The sequence below is a fragment of the Trachypithecus francoisi genome, unplaced genomic scaffold (genome assembly GCF_009764315.1).
Source record: "Trachypithecus francoisi isolate TF-2019V2 unplaced genomic scaffold, Tfra_2.0 Lachesis_group21, whole genome shotgun sequence".
NCBI lineage: Eukaryota > Metazoa > Chordata > Mammalia > Primates > Cercopithecidae > Trachypithecus > Trachypithecus francoisi.
The window spans coordinates 27,705,221-27,719,310 of record NW_022681467.1 but is presented as its reverse complement, the minus strand read 5'-3'; the positions used below and the strand labels follow the sequence as shown (position 1 = coordinate 27,719,310).

The window sequence follows — 14,090 nt, the reverse complement described above, 5'->3', positions numbered from 1 at the left end:
CTGGGATTACAGGCATGAGCCACCATGCACAGCTAACTTTTATATTTTTAGTAGAGACGGGGTTTCACCATGTTGGTCAGGTTGGTCTCGAACTCCTGACCTCGTGATCCGCCCACCTCGGCCTCCCAAAGTGCCGGGATTACAGGCGTGAGTCACCGCGCCTGGCTGGGGTGTTTCTTTTTTAAGATAGGGTCTCACTCTGTCATCTAGGCTGGAATGCAGTGGCACAATCATGGCTCAATGCAGCCTTGAACTCCTGGGCTCAAGCAATCCTCTTGCCTCAGCATCCACAGTAGCTGGGACTACAGGTGCATGCCACCATGCCTGGCTAATTTTTAAATTTTTCTTTTGCAGGGACAAGGTCTTGCTATATTGACCAGGCTAGCCTCAAGCGATTCTCCTGCCTTGGCCTCCAAAAATGTTGGGATTACAGGTATGAGCCGCTGAGCCCAACCAAAATGAAAAAGTTAATTATTATTTGATTATATATATTTATATATATATACACACACACACTGATTTCATTTTAAGCTAATATGTGTAGATATGTATGTATGTGTATATATAATATATACATATATATAAAGGTGTGGAGGACACAAGTATACATATCAAAATGTTAATTTTTTTTGGAGGAGTAATGAATTACATGTAAATTTTTCTTCTTCATTAAAAAAGAAACCTCGGCCGGGCGCGGTGGCTCAAGCCTGTAATCCCAGCACTTTGGGAGGCCGAGATGGGCGGATCACGAGGTCAGGAGATCGAGACCATCCTGGCTAACACAGTGAAACCCCGCCTCTACTAAAAAATACAAAAAACTAGCCGGGCATGGTGGCGGGCGCCTGTAGTCCCAGCTACTCGGGAGGCTGAGGCAGGAGAATGGCGTAAACCCGGGAGGCGGAGCTTGCAGTGAGCTGAGGTCCGGCCACTGCACTGCAGCCTGGGCGACACAGCAAGACTCCGTCTCAAAAAAAAAAAAAAAAAAAAAAAAAAAAAAAGAAACCTCTAGGCCAGGCATAGTGGCTCACATCTGTGATCCAGCGCTTTGGAGGTCGAGGCAGGAGGATCACTTTAAGCCAGAAGTTTAAGACCAGCCTGGGCAAGATGACAAGACTCTGTCTATACAAAAAATAAACAAAATTAGATGGGTATGGGGGTGTGCGTCTGTGGTCCCAGCTACTTGGGGGAGTTGAGGTGGGAGGAGCTCTTGGGCCTGGGAGGTCGAAGCTGCAGTGAGCTGTGATGGAGCCACTACAATCCAACCTGGGTAAGAGTTAGACCCTGTCTCGAAGAAAAAAAAAGAAAAAGAAAAAAGAAAGAAATCTTCCACCAAATCTGAGGCTACTCATTGCCTCAGAATAAAGGTTATTCATTCCAAGAAATAGATGTTTAGCCTGAATTTAAACTTTGTACAGCAGGGATTCCATAAAGAAAACAGAAAAATGAAAACCCAAAAGAATTGCCTAGCTAAGCCCAGTTAACCCACAGTCCCAAGAGAAATAATAACTATTGTTATGCTACTAAGTTTTGTAGTGATTTATTATGCAGCAACAGATGACAGCAACATCCTACCATTCTCTCACTCACTGCATACCACATTGCCTTCTTTCTGCCCTCTCACCATACCAAGCTTATTCCTGCCTCAGGGTCTTTGCTCCTGACTTCCTGCTGTGAACTACTTTCCCTCTAACTCTGACATAACTGGCTCTGTCTCATCCTTCTGGTCTTATCCCTACCAATCACATACCACCTGTTTAACATCCTTCTAAGCACCATGTTACTCTGGAACTATCCTATGTAAAAGTTTATTCACTATCTCCCCTGTTACACTGTGAGTTCCATTGGGGCAGGGACCTTATCTGCCTTATTCTGGCCTGTATCCCCAGCATCCAAACCAGCCCTTGACGCTCAGGAAGTGCTTCTTAAATACATGTTGAAGGCAGGCAGGCATTTGCCCAGAGACTGTCAACTCCCTTAAACTCCCTCCAGGGACCTCATCTTCCCTACTAATTTTCCTTTCCCAAAAACTTGGCTGTAAGGCACAAACTTCCTCAAACCCTCATGTAATTCTTACAACTCAATGAACTCACACAAAGCTATGGGGCAATAAACAAGTGTTTCAACAACACTCCCCATGCACCATTGTCCTTTTTCTTCCTACTAGGATTGTGTGCTTTTTCTGGCTTTTTGGGATTTGCTTTTGGAGCTGCTTTTAGAGTTGGTGGCACTTTTCTTCCCCCTGGCATATTGTCAACATGGGCAAATCTCCATCTTTTGAGGGCAGGTCTGCCTCTGGCAACAGCTCCAGTTCATTCGGAGGTGAATGGGAGTGTGCTATCTGGGATCAACAATGAAGAAGATTTAAATCTGCCATGACTGAGGATCCTCAGTCGCGCATGAACTAGGTGCAAAGGCAAGTCCCAGAAAGGAACTGGCAGCTGTTAAAGGCACAGCTATTTAATCCATGGTGATTAAGAACAGGTGCTTTGGGACTGGGAGCAGCAGCTCACGCTTGTAATCCCAGCACTTTGGGAGGCTGAGGTGGGAGGATCACTTGAGGCCAGGAGTTTAAGACCAGCCTGGGCAACATAGCAAGATCCTATCTCTACAAAACAAAACAAAATATTAGTCAGGCGTGGTGGCACATGCCTGCAGTCCCAGTTACTTGGGAGGCTGAGTGGGGAGGATTGCTTGAACCTAGGGATTTGAGGTTACAGTGAGCTATGATCATACTACTGTACTCCAGCCTGGGAGATGAGCAAGACCCTGTTTCAAATATAAATATATAAAATAACTGGTGCTTTGGATTCAGACTTCCTGGGTTCAAAACCAAGCTCTGCAACTTCAAGCTTCATTACCTTGGGCAAGGGACCTTACTCCTTTCTGCTTCAATTTCTCTAAGTGTAAAGCATAGATGACAGTAACAACCCACAGACTCAGGGAAAGAGTAAGTGAGTCAATACCTGTGAAGACTTAGAACAGTGTCTGAGACATAGAAGGCACTAAATGAATCTTAGCTGTTGTTATTTATAAAACATTAAAGATTAAAGTAAATCTTTAATAAAAAACAACAGGCTGGGTACGGTGGCTCACGCCCATAATCCCAGCACTCTGGGAGGCTGAGGCGGGCAGATCACGAGGTCAGGAGATTGAGATCATCCTGGCTAACACGGCAAAACCCCGTCTCTACTAAAAATACAAAAAAATTAGCCAGGTGTGGTGGTGGGCGCCTGTAGTCCCAGCTACTCGGGAGGCTGAGGCAGGAAAATGGCATGAACCCGGAAGGCGGAGGTTACAGTGAGCCCAGATTGCGCCACTGCACTCCAGCCCGGGTGATAGAGCGAGACTCTGTCTCAATAAATAAATAAATAAATAAATAAAATAAAATAAAGATTTACAAACAGACCCAACCTGTCCACTCAACAGCTCAATGACCTTGGTAAGTTATTTAACTTCACTGGGCTCAGTTTCCTCGCCTATAAAATGGAAATTGATAACAATACCCACTTCATGAACTATCTCAAAGGCTTAAATAAAATAAAGCACGTGAGCAATAACACTGACAGCCAACACTGGCTGGCTGCTTAGTGCGGAATATGCACTTCATGCACTACGAAGCAGATACCATCAGCACTGGCTCAGGGCTCAGGACTATCTCACCCCTCAGCCTGTGCTTGTTTTGTTTTGTTGAGACAGGGCCTTGCTCTGTCACCTGGGCTAGAGTACAGGGGTACCATCATGGCTCACTGCAGCTTTGATCTCTTAGACTCAAGTGATCCACCCACTTTGGCCTCCCAAAGTGCTGGGATTACAGGCGTGAGACTCATTTCTCTATATCTGTTTACTTTTGGCCTATTAAATGCCAAGTGCTTTGACCACATATGAATTAGTACGTTCCTTGCACCTCCTAACCAATATCTGCCTTCTAAGCCCACAATCTTTCCTGCCATGCTATAGCATTAAGGACAAGTACACTATGCTGATTATTGTCATTATGAGACCATAGCTCCTAGAAAACCAGGGCCGGTCATCCTCATTTTCACACCTCACCACTGGCCTCTGAGTATTATGTCTCAGACATGACAGACGCCCTATAAATGTTTCACAGCCTGTGCCCATGCCCTGCTAACCTATTTTTTTTTTTTAAACAGAGGCTAATGGAGTGTAATTAATAAACACATCCAGTAATTATCAGGATGACATCATTTCTCGGTCTGCACCTGATGTTCTCTAGAAGCTGCTCCCAATTTCACCTTGTGAAGAGTAAGGTAACACAGGAGTGATTCTCACGCCTAGAGGAGGAAATTGAGACTCATGTGACTGCAGAATGTTCTTTTTATGACATCCCTTATCAACCGATAAACTCTTTCTCAACCTCATGGCAGGTCAACGTTCCACTGTGTCAGGCGTGGAGATGGGAACAGATTACACAGGATTCCAAGTTCAACAGACAGAGCACCGGCACCTTTGGTCTCATACATCAGGGTGGGGAAGACCGGGAGAGTGCCAGAAGGTGCTGAATACCCACGAGCTCCATGCCCCTCCCCTAAACCCAGCAACTCTACCCCCTCCAAGTACCTCTGGCTCCATTGTTCTCTGTAGGAAGCACTGAAGGAAATGCCGGTAAAAAGCTCAGACTTGTTGAAACTCACATGAAACTGATCCCAGAATGGGCCAAAGGGGTTTCCTTCCTGCAGAAAGAGAGTGGTGGAAAGCTTACTGAGGGGGAGGGAAAGCCACCTGGGGATGGGGCCAGGGAACTGTAGGTGGGGAAACCTGGGTGATTAGACTCAGGCCAAAACACTCTCACAGGATGGCCTAGGAGGAATGTCACTCTGTAATTCCTGGGCCAGGGACTGAGGAGAATGCCTCGGCTTCAATTCTGGTTTCCAGCAGGAAAGTCTTTCCTGTTCACAGGTCACACCCTGCTGACCCAGCAGCACTGATGATGGTCTGGGGAGAAGCAGACCTTGGATTTGGAACCAAGGACTAGAGCTTCAAGAGACATTCAAGATTGGCTAATCCAATGCCTTCATTTTCAAGATGGAAACCAAGGCCCACTGAGGGTCAGACACTTACCCAAGGTTACAAGCAAGTAAGGGCACTACTGGGGCTGTGAGCTAGGTCTCCTTTCTCAAATTTCATAGTTCTTCCAACCACTTTCCTAAGACTTTAGAACATACACCAAAAGACATATATGCACAAATTTCTTCTAATAAGATATGACAGCCTCTCATTCGCCTGCTGAGATGCAGGAAAGTATTTAAGTGGGTAGACAATGGTGCCAAATTACCTAAGGCTGAATCCCAGCTCTACCACTTGTTTGCTGTGTGATCCTGAGTAAGATACTGACCCTCTCTGTGCCGTCCTCAGTGTCCTCCCTATGAAGTGGGGATATTATAAGTATTCTCCTCATGGAACAGTGTGAGTATTAAATGAGTTGATACATGTAAAGCTCTTAGCATGGTATCTGGCATATATAGTAAGTGCTACGTGAATATTAGTTATTATTACTGATGTGACACTTTGCAGTTTATAAGCACTCTTTTACCTGGCCCTCAAGACACTTTATGAGTGAGACAGAGCAGGGACTGGCATCTCTATTTTGTAGGTAGAAATGAAGGCTCAGAGAAGCAAAGTCTTCTGCCCGAGGTGATGCTGCTCCACTAACAAATGCCAGAAACAGGACTTAAATATCTGTTTTCTACTCTAAGTCCTTTCCCTGCATTTTGCCATGACATAGTCTTGGGGGCCTCGAGGACACGGAACAGGAAGAAAGGGACCCCGAACCCACAGGACCCACCTTCATGGGGCATGTCTTCTTATCTGGGCTTCGCTGGGCTGCCACCTCAAAGCAGTATGCCACCCGCTTCTCAGGGGGCCAGTGGGTGGGTGCCAGCTTCTCCATGAAATCCTCCAAGCTGATGACCCGATGGTAAGCCCGGAGGGGCTCCAGCTTGAAGTACTTCTGGTAGGACACATGGAGCTGCAGGAAAAGGAGGAGCAGAGGTACCACCTCAGTGCCCTAGAGGCTACGTTAGATATTTATTAAAACAATACACTCCAGGCCAGGCAGAGTGGCTCACACCTGTAAACCCAGCACTTTAGGAGGACAAGGCAGGCGGATCACTTGAGATCAGGAGTTCAAGACCAGCCTGGCCAACATGGCGAAACCCTGTCTCTACTAAAAATACAAGAAAATTAGCTGGCCATGGTAGTGAGGACCTGTAGTCCCAGCTACTCGGGAGGCTGAGGCAGGAGAACCACTTGAACCCTGGAGGTAGAGGTTGCTTGCAGTGAGCCAAGATCGTGCCACTGCACTCTAGCCTGGATGACAGAGCAAGACTCCATCTCAAAAAAACAAAAACACTCCAAGATCAAGACAGTTCAGACTATATGACAGTGAAAAGTTTTCATCAAAAGACGCCAAAGTTAGGATAGAGACAGGTTAGGGGAGAGTCTGCAAACTAAAGAACAAACAGTAACATCCCTGTGTTAAAAAACACCTGCTAATCTATAACAAAAAAAGACAAATGATGCCAAGAGGAAAATATAGGCAAAGGTTAGGGGTAAACAATTCACAGCAAAGGAAACCCAAATAGCCAACATACTCAGAAGATGTCTAACCTTACTAGTAATTAGGAAAAAGCAAATTACAATTATAACAAGGCATCAATTACTTCTCACTCATGAGACTAGCAAAAACTGAAAAGCTTAACTTGTGGGGAAATGGGCACTCTTGTACACGGCTGGTAGCAGAAGTCTACATTTTGGAGCAACCACTTTGGGATCCAATCGGTGAGTATCTAATAGAATTTAAAATGCTCCTTTTGGCCAGGTGTGGTAGCTCATGTCTGTAATCTCAGCACTTTGGGAGGCCGAGGCAGAAGGATCACTTGAGGCCAGGAGTTCAAGACCAGCCTAGACAACATAGTGAGACCCTGACTCTACAAAAAATTAAAAAATTAACTGGGCGTGGTGGTGCACACCTGTAGTCCCAGCTACTAGGGAGGCTGAGATGGAAGGATTTCTTGCATCCAAGAGGTTGAGGCTTCAGTGATGTGTGACTGTGCCACTGTACTCTAGCCTGGGCCACAGAGTGAGACTCTGTCTCAAAAAAAAGAAAAAATTTTGTTTTTTAAATGTACTTTCCTCTTCTAACTATCTGCTCTAGAGAAGTATAGAAGTTCTTGCACTTTGGACCTGGAGATCGGTACCAGGATGCTCAGTGCCACAATGAAAGTATAGGAAAGAACATCAAAGGAGTCACACCAAATACACTATATCTACAACAGTTGTTAAGGGAACAGGACTAGCCCCAGGAGTCAAAAAGAGACTTCATCGTTTACCAACTTTATCTGTAACGCTTTATTTCTTTTATTAACAAAAAGAGAAGATGAAACAAAGATGAGAAAGTGTTAACAATTATCACTTCCAAAGGTGGGTACATGGTTGGTGGTTGTATTCATCTATGTATTTTTCTTTTTTTTTTTTTTTGAGATAGAGTTTCACCCATCACCCAGGCTGGAGTGCAATGGCGTGATCTCGGCTCATTGCAACCTCTGCCTCCCAGGTTCAAGCGATTCTCCTGCCTCAGCCTCCCGAATAGTTGGGATTACAGGCGCACACCACCACGCCCGGCTAATTTTTTGTATCTATAGTAGAGATGGGGTTTCACCATGTTGGCCAGGCTGGTCTCAAACTCCTGACCTCGTGATCTGTCCGCCTCGGCCTCCCAAAGTGCTGGGATTACAGGCGTGAGCCACTGCTCCCGGCCTCATCTTTATATTTTTCTACATTTTTTTTTTTTTGAGATGGAGTCTTGCTCTGTCTCCCAGGTTGGAGTGTAATGGCGCCATCTTGGCTCACTGCAAACTTCGCCTCCGGGGTTAAAGCAATTCTTCTGCCTCAGCCTCCTGAGTAGCTGAGATTACAGGCGGGCGCCATGACACCCAGCTAACTTTTGTGTTTTCAGCAGAGACAGGGTTTCACCATGTTGGCCAGGCTGGTCTTGAACTTCTGACCTCAAGTGATTCGCCTGCCTCCCACTGGACTCGGCGTATTTTTCTAGATTTTAAAACATTTCTGGCTGGGTGCAGTTGCTCACGCCTATAATCCCAGTACTTTGGGAGGCTGAGGCGGATGGATCACCTGAGGTCAGGAGATGGAGACCAGCCTGGACAACATGGTGAAACCCCATCTCTACTAAAAACACAAAAATTAGCTAGGCGTGGTGGTGGGTGCTTGTAATCTCAGCTACTCGGGAGATCTGAGGCAGGAGAATCACTAGAATCCGGGAGGTGGAGGTTGCGGTGAGCCAAGATCGCACTACTGCACTCCATCCTGGGTGACAAGAGCAAAACTCCATCTCAAAGAAAAAAAAAAATTCTGGCCAGGTGTGGTAGCTTACTCCTGTAATCCTAGCACTTTGCGAGGCCAAGGCAGGTAGATTACTTGAGGCCAGGAGTTCGAGATGAGCCTGGCCAACATGGTGAAACCTCGTCTTTACTAAAAATATAAAAAGTTAGCAGGGTGTGGTGGCGCATGCCTGTAGTCCCAGCTACTCCGGAGTGGAGGCACGAAAATCACTTGAACCCGGGAGGCGGATGAGCCAAGATTGTGCCACTGCACTTCAGCCTGGGTGACAGAGCGAGACTCTTTATCAAACATGAAAAACAAACAAAACCAAAAAAATTTCTGCAGGGTGTGGTGGCTCACATCTGTAATCCTAGCACTTTGGAAGGCTGAGGCAGGAGGACTGCTTAGACTCAGGAGTTTGAGACCAGCCTGGGAAACACAGCGACACCTTGTCCCTACTAAAAATCAAAGAATTGGTCGGGTGTGGTGGTGGGTGCCTGTAATCCCAGCTACTTGGAGGCTGAGGTGGGAGGATTGCTTGAGGAGAAGGAGACTGCAGTGAGCGATGATCATGCCACTGCACTTCAGCCTGGGCAACAGTGAGACCTTGTCTCAAAAAACATAAAAAGAAAAAAGAAACACAGGCCTGTAATCAGGGTGGGGATTCTGAGTCTGGGCCAGAGATGAAGTTGGGAGGCACATGGAGAAGAGTAAAAGCCACAGGAGTCAACAGACATTTATAGCAAAGCAAGTAACGGTAATAATAGCAACTAATATTTACTGCATGCTGACACAGTGCCAGGTATTGCACTCATCACTTCACACAGATTTGCACATTTAATCCTAAGAGGCAGGAATATAACCATCTCCAGTTTACTTACGAAAAAACCCAAGCATACAGAATCTTGATAACATCTGAGGTCATATAGCTGATAAGCAAGCAGAAAGAGGAGAAACACTAACATCTAAACAGTGGGTGGAGAAAAAGCAGCCCCGATACAGTGTAAAGAGGAAAATGCTGAGAGGTTAGATTGTAGCAGGGACAGGTGGTGTCTTGGAACAGGAAAGTTCAGGAAGGAGAGGCTCACAGGGTCAGGTGCCACTGGGAGGTCAGGTGAGAGAAAGACTGGAAAATAACTCCTGCCAATTTGGAGGTCACTGGTGACCTCAGTGAGAATGCTAACAGTGGCAAAGAAGAGCCTTGTTGAAGCAGGTAAGTAAGCCACAGAAAGCAAGGAAGTGGGGATTCAGAAAGACAACTGGCTGAGAAGGCAAGGAGACAGAGGCAAGCAAGCCAGAGGGAGATGGATGGGCAATGTCTACACTCTAACAGTACGAGGCCAGGCGCAGTAGCTCACGCCTATAATCCCAGCACTTTGGGAGGCCAAGGCAGGCAGATCATGAGGTCAAGAGATTGAGACCATCCTGGCCAACATGGTGAAACCCTGTCTCTACTAAAAATACAAAATTAGCTGGGCGTGGTGGTGCACCTGTAGTCCCAGCTACTTGGGAGGCTGAGGCAGGAGAATCGCTTGAACCCGGTAGGCGGAGGTTGAAGTGAGCCGAGATCGCGCCACTGCGCTCTAGCCTGGCAACAGAGCGAGACTCCATCTAAAAAAATAAAATAAAAAATGTGAGTGTGAAACTATCAGAACATCAATGGTTTCCATTAACTAAGGACTCTAGGATCTGTACGTTGATGAGTTCAGTTGATTCTAAGAGGGAGGTGGCATACGACAACACTGAAGGCGTGTTACTGTCACTGACTCATTCAGTCCTTACCACAAGACGGTAACAAGAATCATTATCAGCTTATTTTTAAAATGAGGAAACTGAGGCACAAAGAGGTAAAGTACCCTGTCCAGGCCATGTAACTAGTAAGAACCCAAGTCAGACTACGATCTCAGGTACTCAGGCTTTTGACTGCTGTTCAAACCCTCCATAAAGGCCAGGCGCGGTGGCTCACGCCTGTAATCCCAGCACTTTGGGAGGCCGAAGCGGGTGGAATACCTGAAGTCAGGAGTTTGAGACTAGCCTGACCAACAGAGTGAAACCCCGTCTCTACAAAAAATACAAAATTAGCCGGGCATTGTGGCACATGCCTGTAATCCCAGCTACTCAGGAGGCTGAGGCTGGAGAATTGTTTGAACCCGGGAGGTGGAGGCTGCAGTGAGCTGAGATCGCACCACTGCACCACTCCAGGCTGGGTAACAAGAGCAACACTCCATCTCAAAAAAAAAAAAAAAAAAAAGACTCCATCTCAAAACCTCTGTAAATACTGGCATGCAAAGGAAAAAGTAAAATCTATGCAGAGAAAAAGTTGTAAGAATGAAATTAAGTGTTTTGTTCACACTAAGTATTATTTCTGATGTCTACTGAAAAATTATTAAGTCAATTCATCAAATATTAATTAAGTTCCTACTGTCAGGCTCCAGGAGATACAATATGAACAAAGACACAGGGTCAATGGAAGACACAAAGAATAACCAAGGAACTGGGGGCCGGTGAGCATTGCATGACAAGGGAGCCCCTTGATGGGGTGAGAGGCAGCACTGAAGCCAGACTGCCTGGGTTGTGGCCTTGGACATGTTATTAAATAACCTGTGCCTGCATGTCTCCTTTAAAATTGATAAGAGCATCCCCCACCCTTGGCCAAAGGAATGCACAGAGGGTAGGACCAATCAGGGAAGGAAATGGAGGCTTTAGGTTCAAGTCACAGGCTCTGGAGTCAGACAAAGATGGCTTTGAATTCCAGCTCTCCTACTCACAGGCTGTGTGATCTTGGGCAAGTTACCTAATCTCTGTAAACCCCGGTTTCCTCACAGGCAAGTGATGAGGGTGAAATGAGCTAATTCTCATGCAGCCGCACACAACAGGTGCTGGATAAATGTTAGGCATTGTTATTGCAGTGAAGACAGTTCTGGTTGGAGGTAGGGCAATCTTAGAGGAGTGGGAGGTAAAGCCCAGAGGACTTGAGGGTTAAGTTTAAGTAAGCAAGACTGAGGAAGGGCGGAGAAGGGTCAAGGTCAGGGAGAAGTACTCACGTTGGTGAAGGGAGGCTTGTGATGCTGGTACTCAATCCAAGGAGGGACAGCCAAGGTGCGGTTTAGCAGCTTTGCAAATGCCAGAGAGCCCAAGAAGTGATCGGCCTGGTTCCCAAAGCGCCCTGGAAATGGTATATTGTGGGTGAGGTGAGGCCTGGGGCATGGAGGGCATAGAGCATGCAGGGCTCAGAAAGGTTGTGGAGCCAGGGGTAGAAAGTCAGGGATACTGGCCGGGCGCGGTGGCTCAAGCCTGTAATCCCAGCATTTTGGGAGGCTGAGACGGGCGGATCACGAGGTCAGGAGATCGAGACCATCCTGGCTAACACGGTGAAACCCCGTCTCTACTAAAAAAATACAAAAAAATTAGCCGGGCAAGGTGGCGGGCGCCTGTAGTCCCAGCTACTCGGGAGGCTGAGGCAGGAGAATGGTGTGAACCCGGGAAGCGGAGCTTGCAGTGAGCTGAGATCTGGCCACAGCACTCCAGCCTGGGTGGCAGAGCGAAGACTCCGTCTCAAAAAAAAAAAAAAAAAAAGAAAGTCAGGGATACCAAGGAGAACCAGGGGACCTGGCAGCATAACAAGAAGTCTGGACTCTTGGGTCTGATATCCAAAGCTCTTCAGGTCCTGCAACAACTGCTTCCGCCACTCCAGGCTTCTTGCTGTTTCCCCAACATGCTCTACAATTCCCGTCCCCATCCAATGCCTCTGATCTTGCTGTCCCTCAGCCAGAAGAGCCCTTCTACCTTTATCTCCATTCACCTGCACATGGAAGGGCAACTCGAATGCCTCATTCACTGGGCTTCTTTCACCAATCCCCTGCCATACTCACTCTCCTCCTTTACCCCCCACTTTGGCACTGAATTACTTCAGTTCTTCAATTTTCCTCAAATATCTTTTTTCACTTCCTGGCCTTTGTACTGGCTGATTCCTCAGCCTGTGAATGCCTCAGAAGCAAGGACCCTGTGTAAATTCCTTTTGTTAATCCCAGCGTGCCATCTGTTCGTTCATTTCACAAATATGACTGAGAGGCCACAATGTGCCATACTCTGTGCTAGGTGCTAGGATACAGGAATGAACAAGAAGGACGAGGCCTCTGCCTCACAGTTCACTGGGGAGACACTAAGCATATAAACAAATACATGAAAAATGTTGATAATTGCCAAAAAGAGATGAGAAAAGTTTGGTGATAGGGTAATGAGATTACTTGGGTAGAGGTCAGTGAAATCCTTTCTGGTGACATTTAGGTTGAGATCTAAAGGATGGGAAACAGTGGTCAGGCAGAAATGGAGGAGGGGGTTCCAGACATAGGGACTGCCACCTGCAGCAGTGCAGACTGGAAGACCTGAGCATGTGTGAGGAACGCAAAGGAGGTAAGTGTGGCTGCAGCTGGAGGATCAGCAGAGAAGGGAGCTGTGGAGATGGCCAGTGGAGGCTACCTCACGCAGGGCCCTGAAAGCCATGGTCAGGGTCTGGAAGCCACTGGGGGCCTTAAGATCATCCACTTCCACAATGATGATCCACCACAACCATTTCAACTGTGCACCTGGCATGGCCTTTAGATTCTCCCTACCCTGCTCTCTTTATTTCCCCTTAGTATTCATCATCCTCCATGAAACTATGTACTTATTGTTTTACGTTTATCCCTTACTGGGTTTGTTTGCTTGTTTCGAGACAGGGTCTCACTCTGTCACCCACGCTGGCAGTGTAGTGGCAAGATCAGAGCTCACTGCAGCCTCGAATTCCTCAGTTCAAAAGATACTCCCACCTCAGCTTCCCAAGTAGCTGGGACTACAGGCACATGATACCACGCTCTTTTTTTTTTTTTTTTTTTTTTTTGAGATTGGATTTTCACTATGTTGCCTAGGCTGATCTCGAGCTCCTGGCTTCAAGTGATCCTGCCTCGGTCTCTTAAAGTACTGGGATTACAGAAGTGAGCCACCGCCCTGGTCTACTTATTCTCTATTGTTTGTCTTCCCCAACTAAAATGAAGGCTTTACAAGGACGCGGAGTTTATTGTATTCACTGAGGTATTCTCAGCACAGAGAACAGGGCCTGGCACAGAATAGGTGCCCCATAAATATTTGCTGAATGAATGAAAAATCACCAGGAGCCAGCGTGGGTCAGTGACATCAAGTCCTGCCCCAGTAACTCCATTTACTGGACCCTGGGCTGGCTTAGACCTCTAGCAAGTCACGTAACCTCTCCCAGCCTCAGTTTTCTCATCTGTCAAAAGGAAGGTTGGACACGTTGGCCCCCCTGTGCCCTTGCAACTAGGGCAGAGAGGAGAAGAGCATGCCCTGTCCCGCTCTGAGGTTCTCTCCTGGACCTGTGAAGGTGTCTCTGGGTGCATCAGAGGAGTTGCTTCTCCTCTCCCGGCCTCGGTTTCTCCATTTGAGCAGAGGGCTCGGGAGGCCTTACCCATGCAGGGGCAGTAGAGCAGGTAACCGGCCGGGTCCCAGGAGCCCGCGGGCATCTCCGGGAGCGGCAGAAGCAGCAGCAGGAAAGGCACGCGCAGCGGCCGTGCCCACGCGGCGGCGCCCATGTCGGCCCGGGAACCCGAGACAGCCACGGCGTACAGTCGGGGAAAGAAGGAGGGACGCAAGCGCCCGCCCCGCTCCCGACGGTCCCTGCGCGCCGCCCGCGCGCCGCCCCGGCCGCTCTAGCCCGCGGGCGGGCGGGACCATAGAGA

The 14,090-nt window shown here is 47.5% G+C and overlaps 1 protein-coding gene across 2 annotated transcripts in view; it reads right to left on the bottom strand.

Annotated features, from left to right (window-relative positions):
• The window catches only part of POFUT1 (protein O-fucosyltransferase 1), a 33,168-nt gene extending 19,110 nt beyond the window's left edge, over positions 1 to 14,058 (bottom strand). For both annotated transcript variants that reach the window (XM_033186081.1, XM_033186082.1), the window contains exons 1-4: positions 13,820 to 14,058; positions 11,403 to 11,524; positions 5,804 to 5,986; positions 4,579 to 4,691 (exon numbers count right to left, since the gene is read on the bottom strand). In XM_033186081.1, the coding sequence (XP_033041972.1) occupies positions 4,579 to 4,691; positions 5,804 to 5,986; positions 11,403 to 11,524; positions 13,820 to 13,943 (542 nt within the window). In that variant the 5' untranslated portion in view covers positions 13,944 to 14,058. The remainder of the gene's footprint in view (positions 1 to 4,578; positions 4,692 to 5,803; positions 5,987 to 11,402; positions 11,525 to 13,819) is intronic.
• Positions 14,059 to 14,090: the final 32 nt, after the last annotated feature.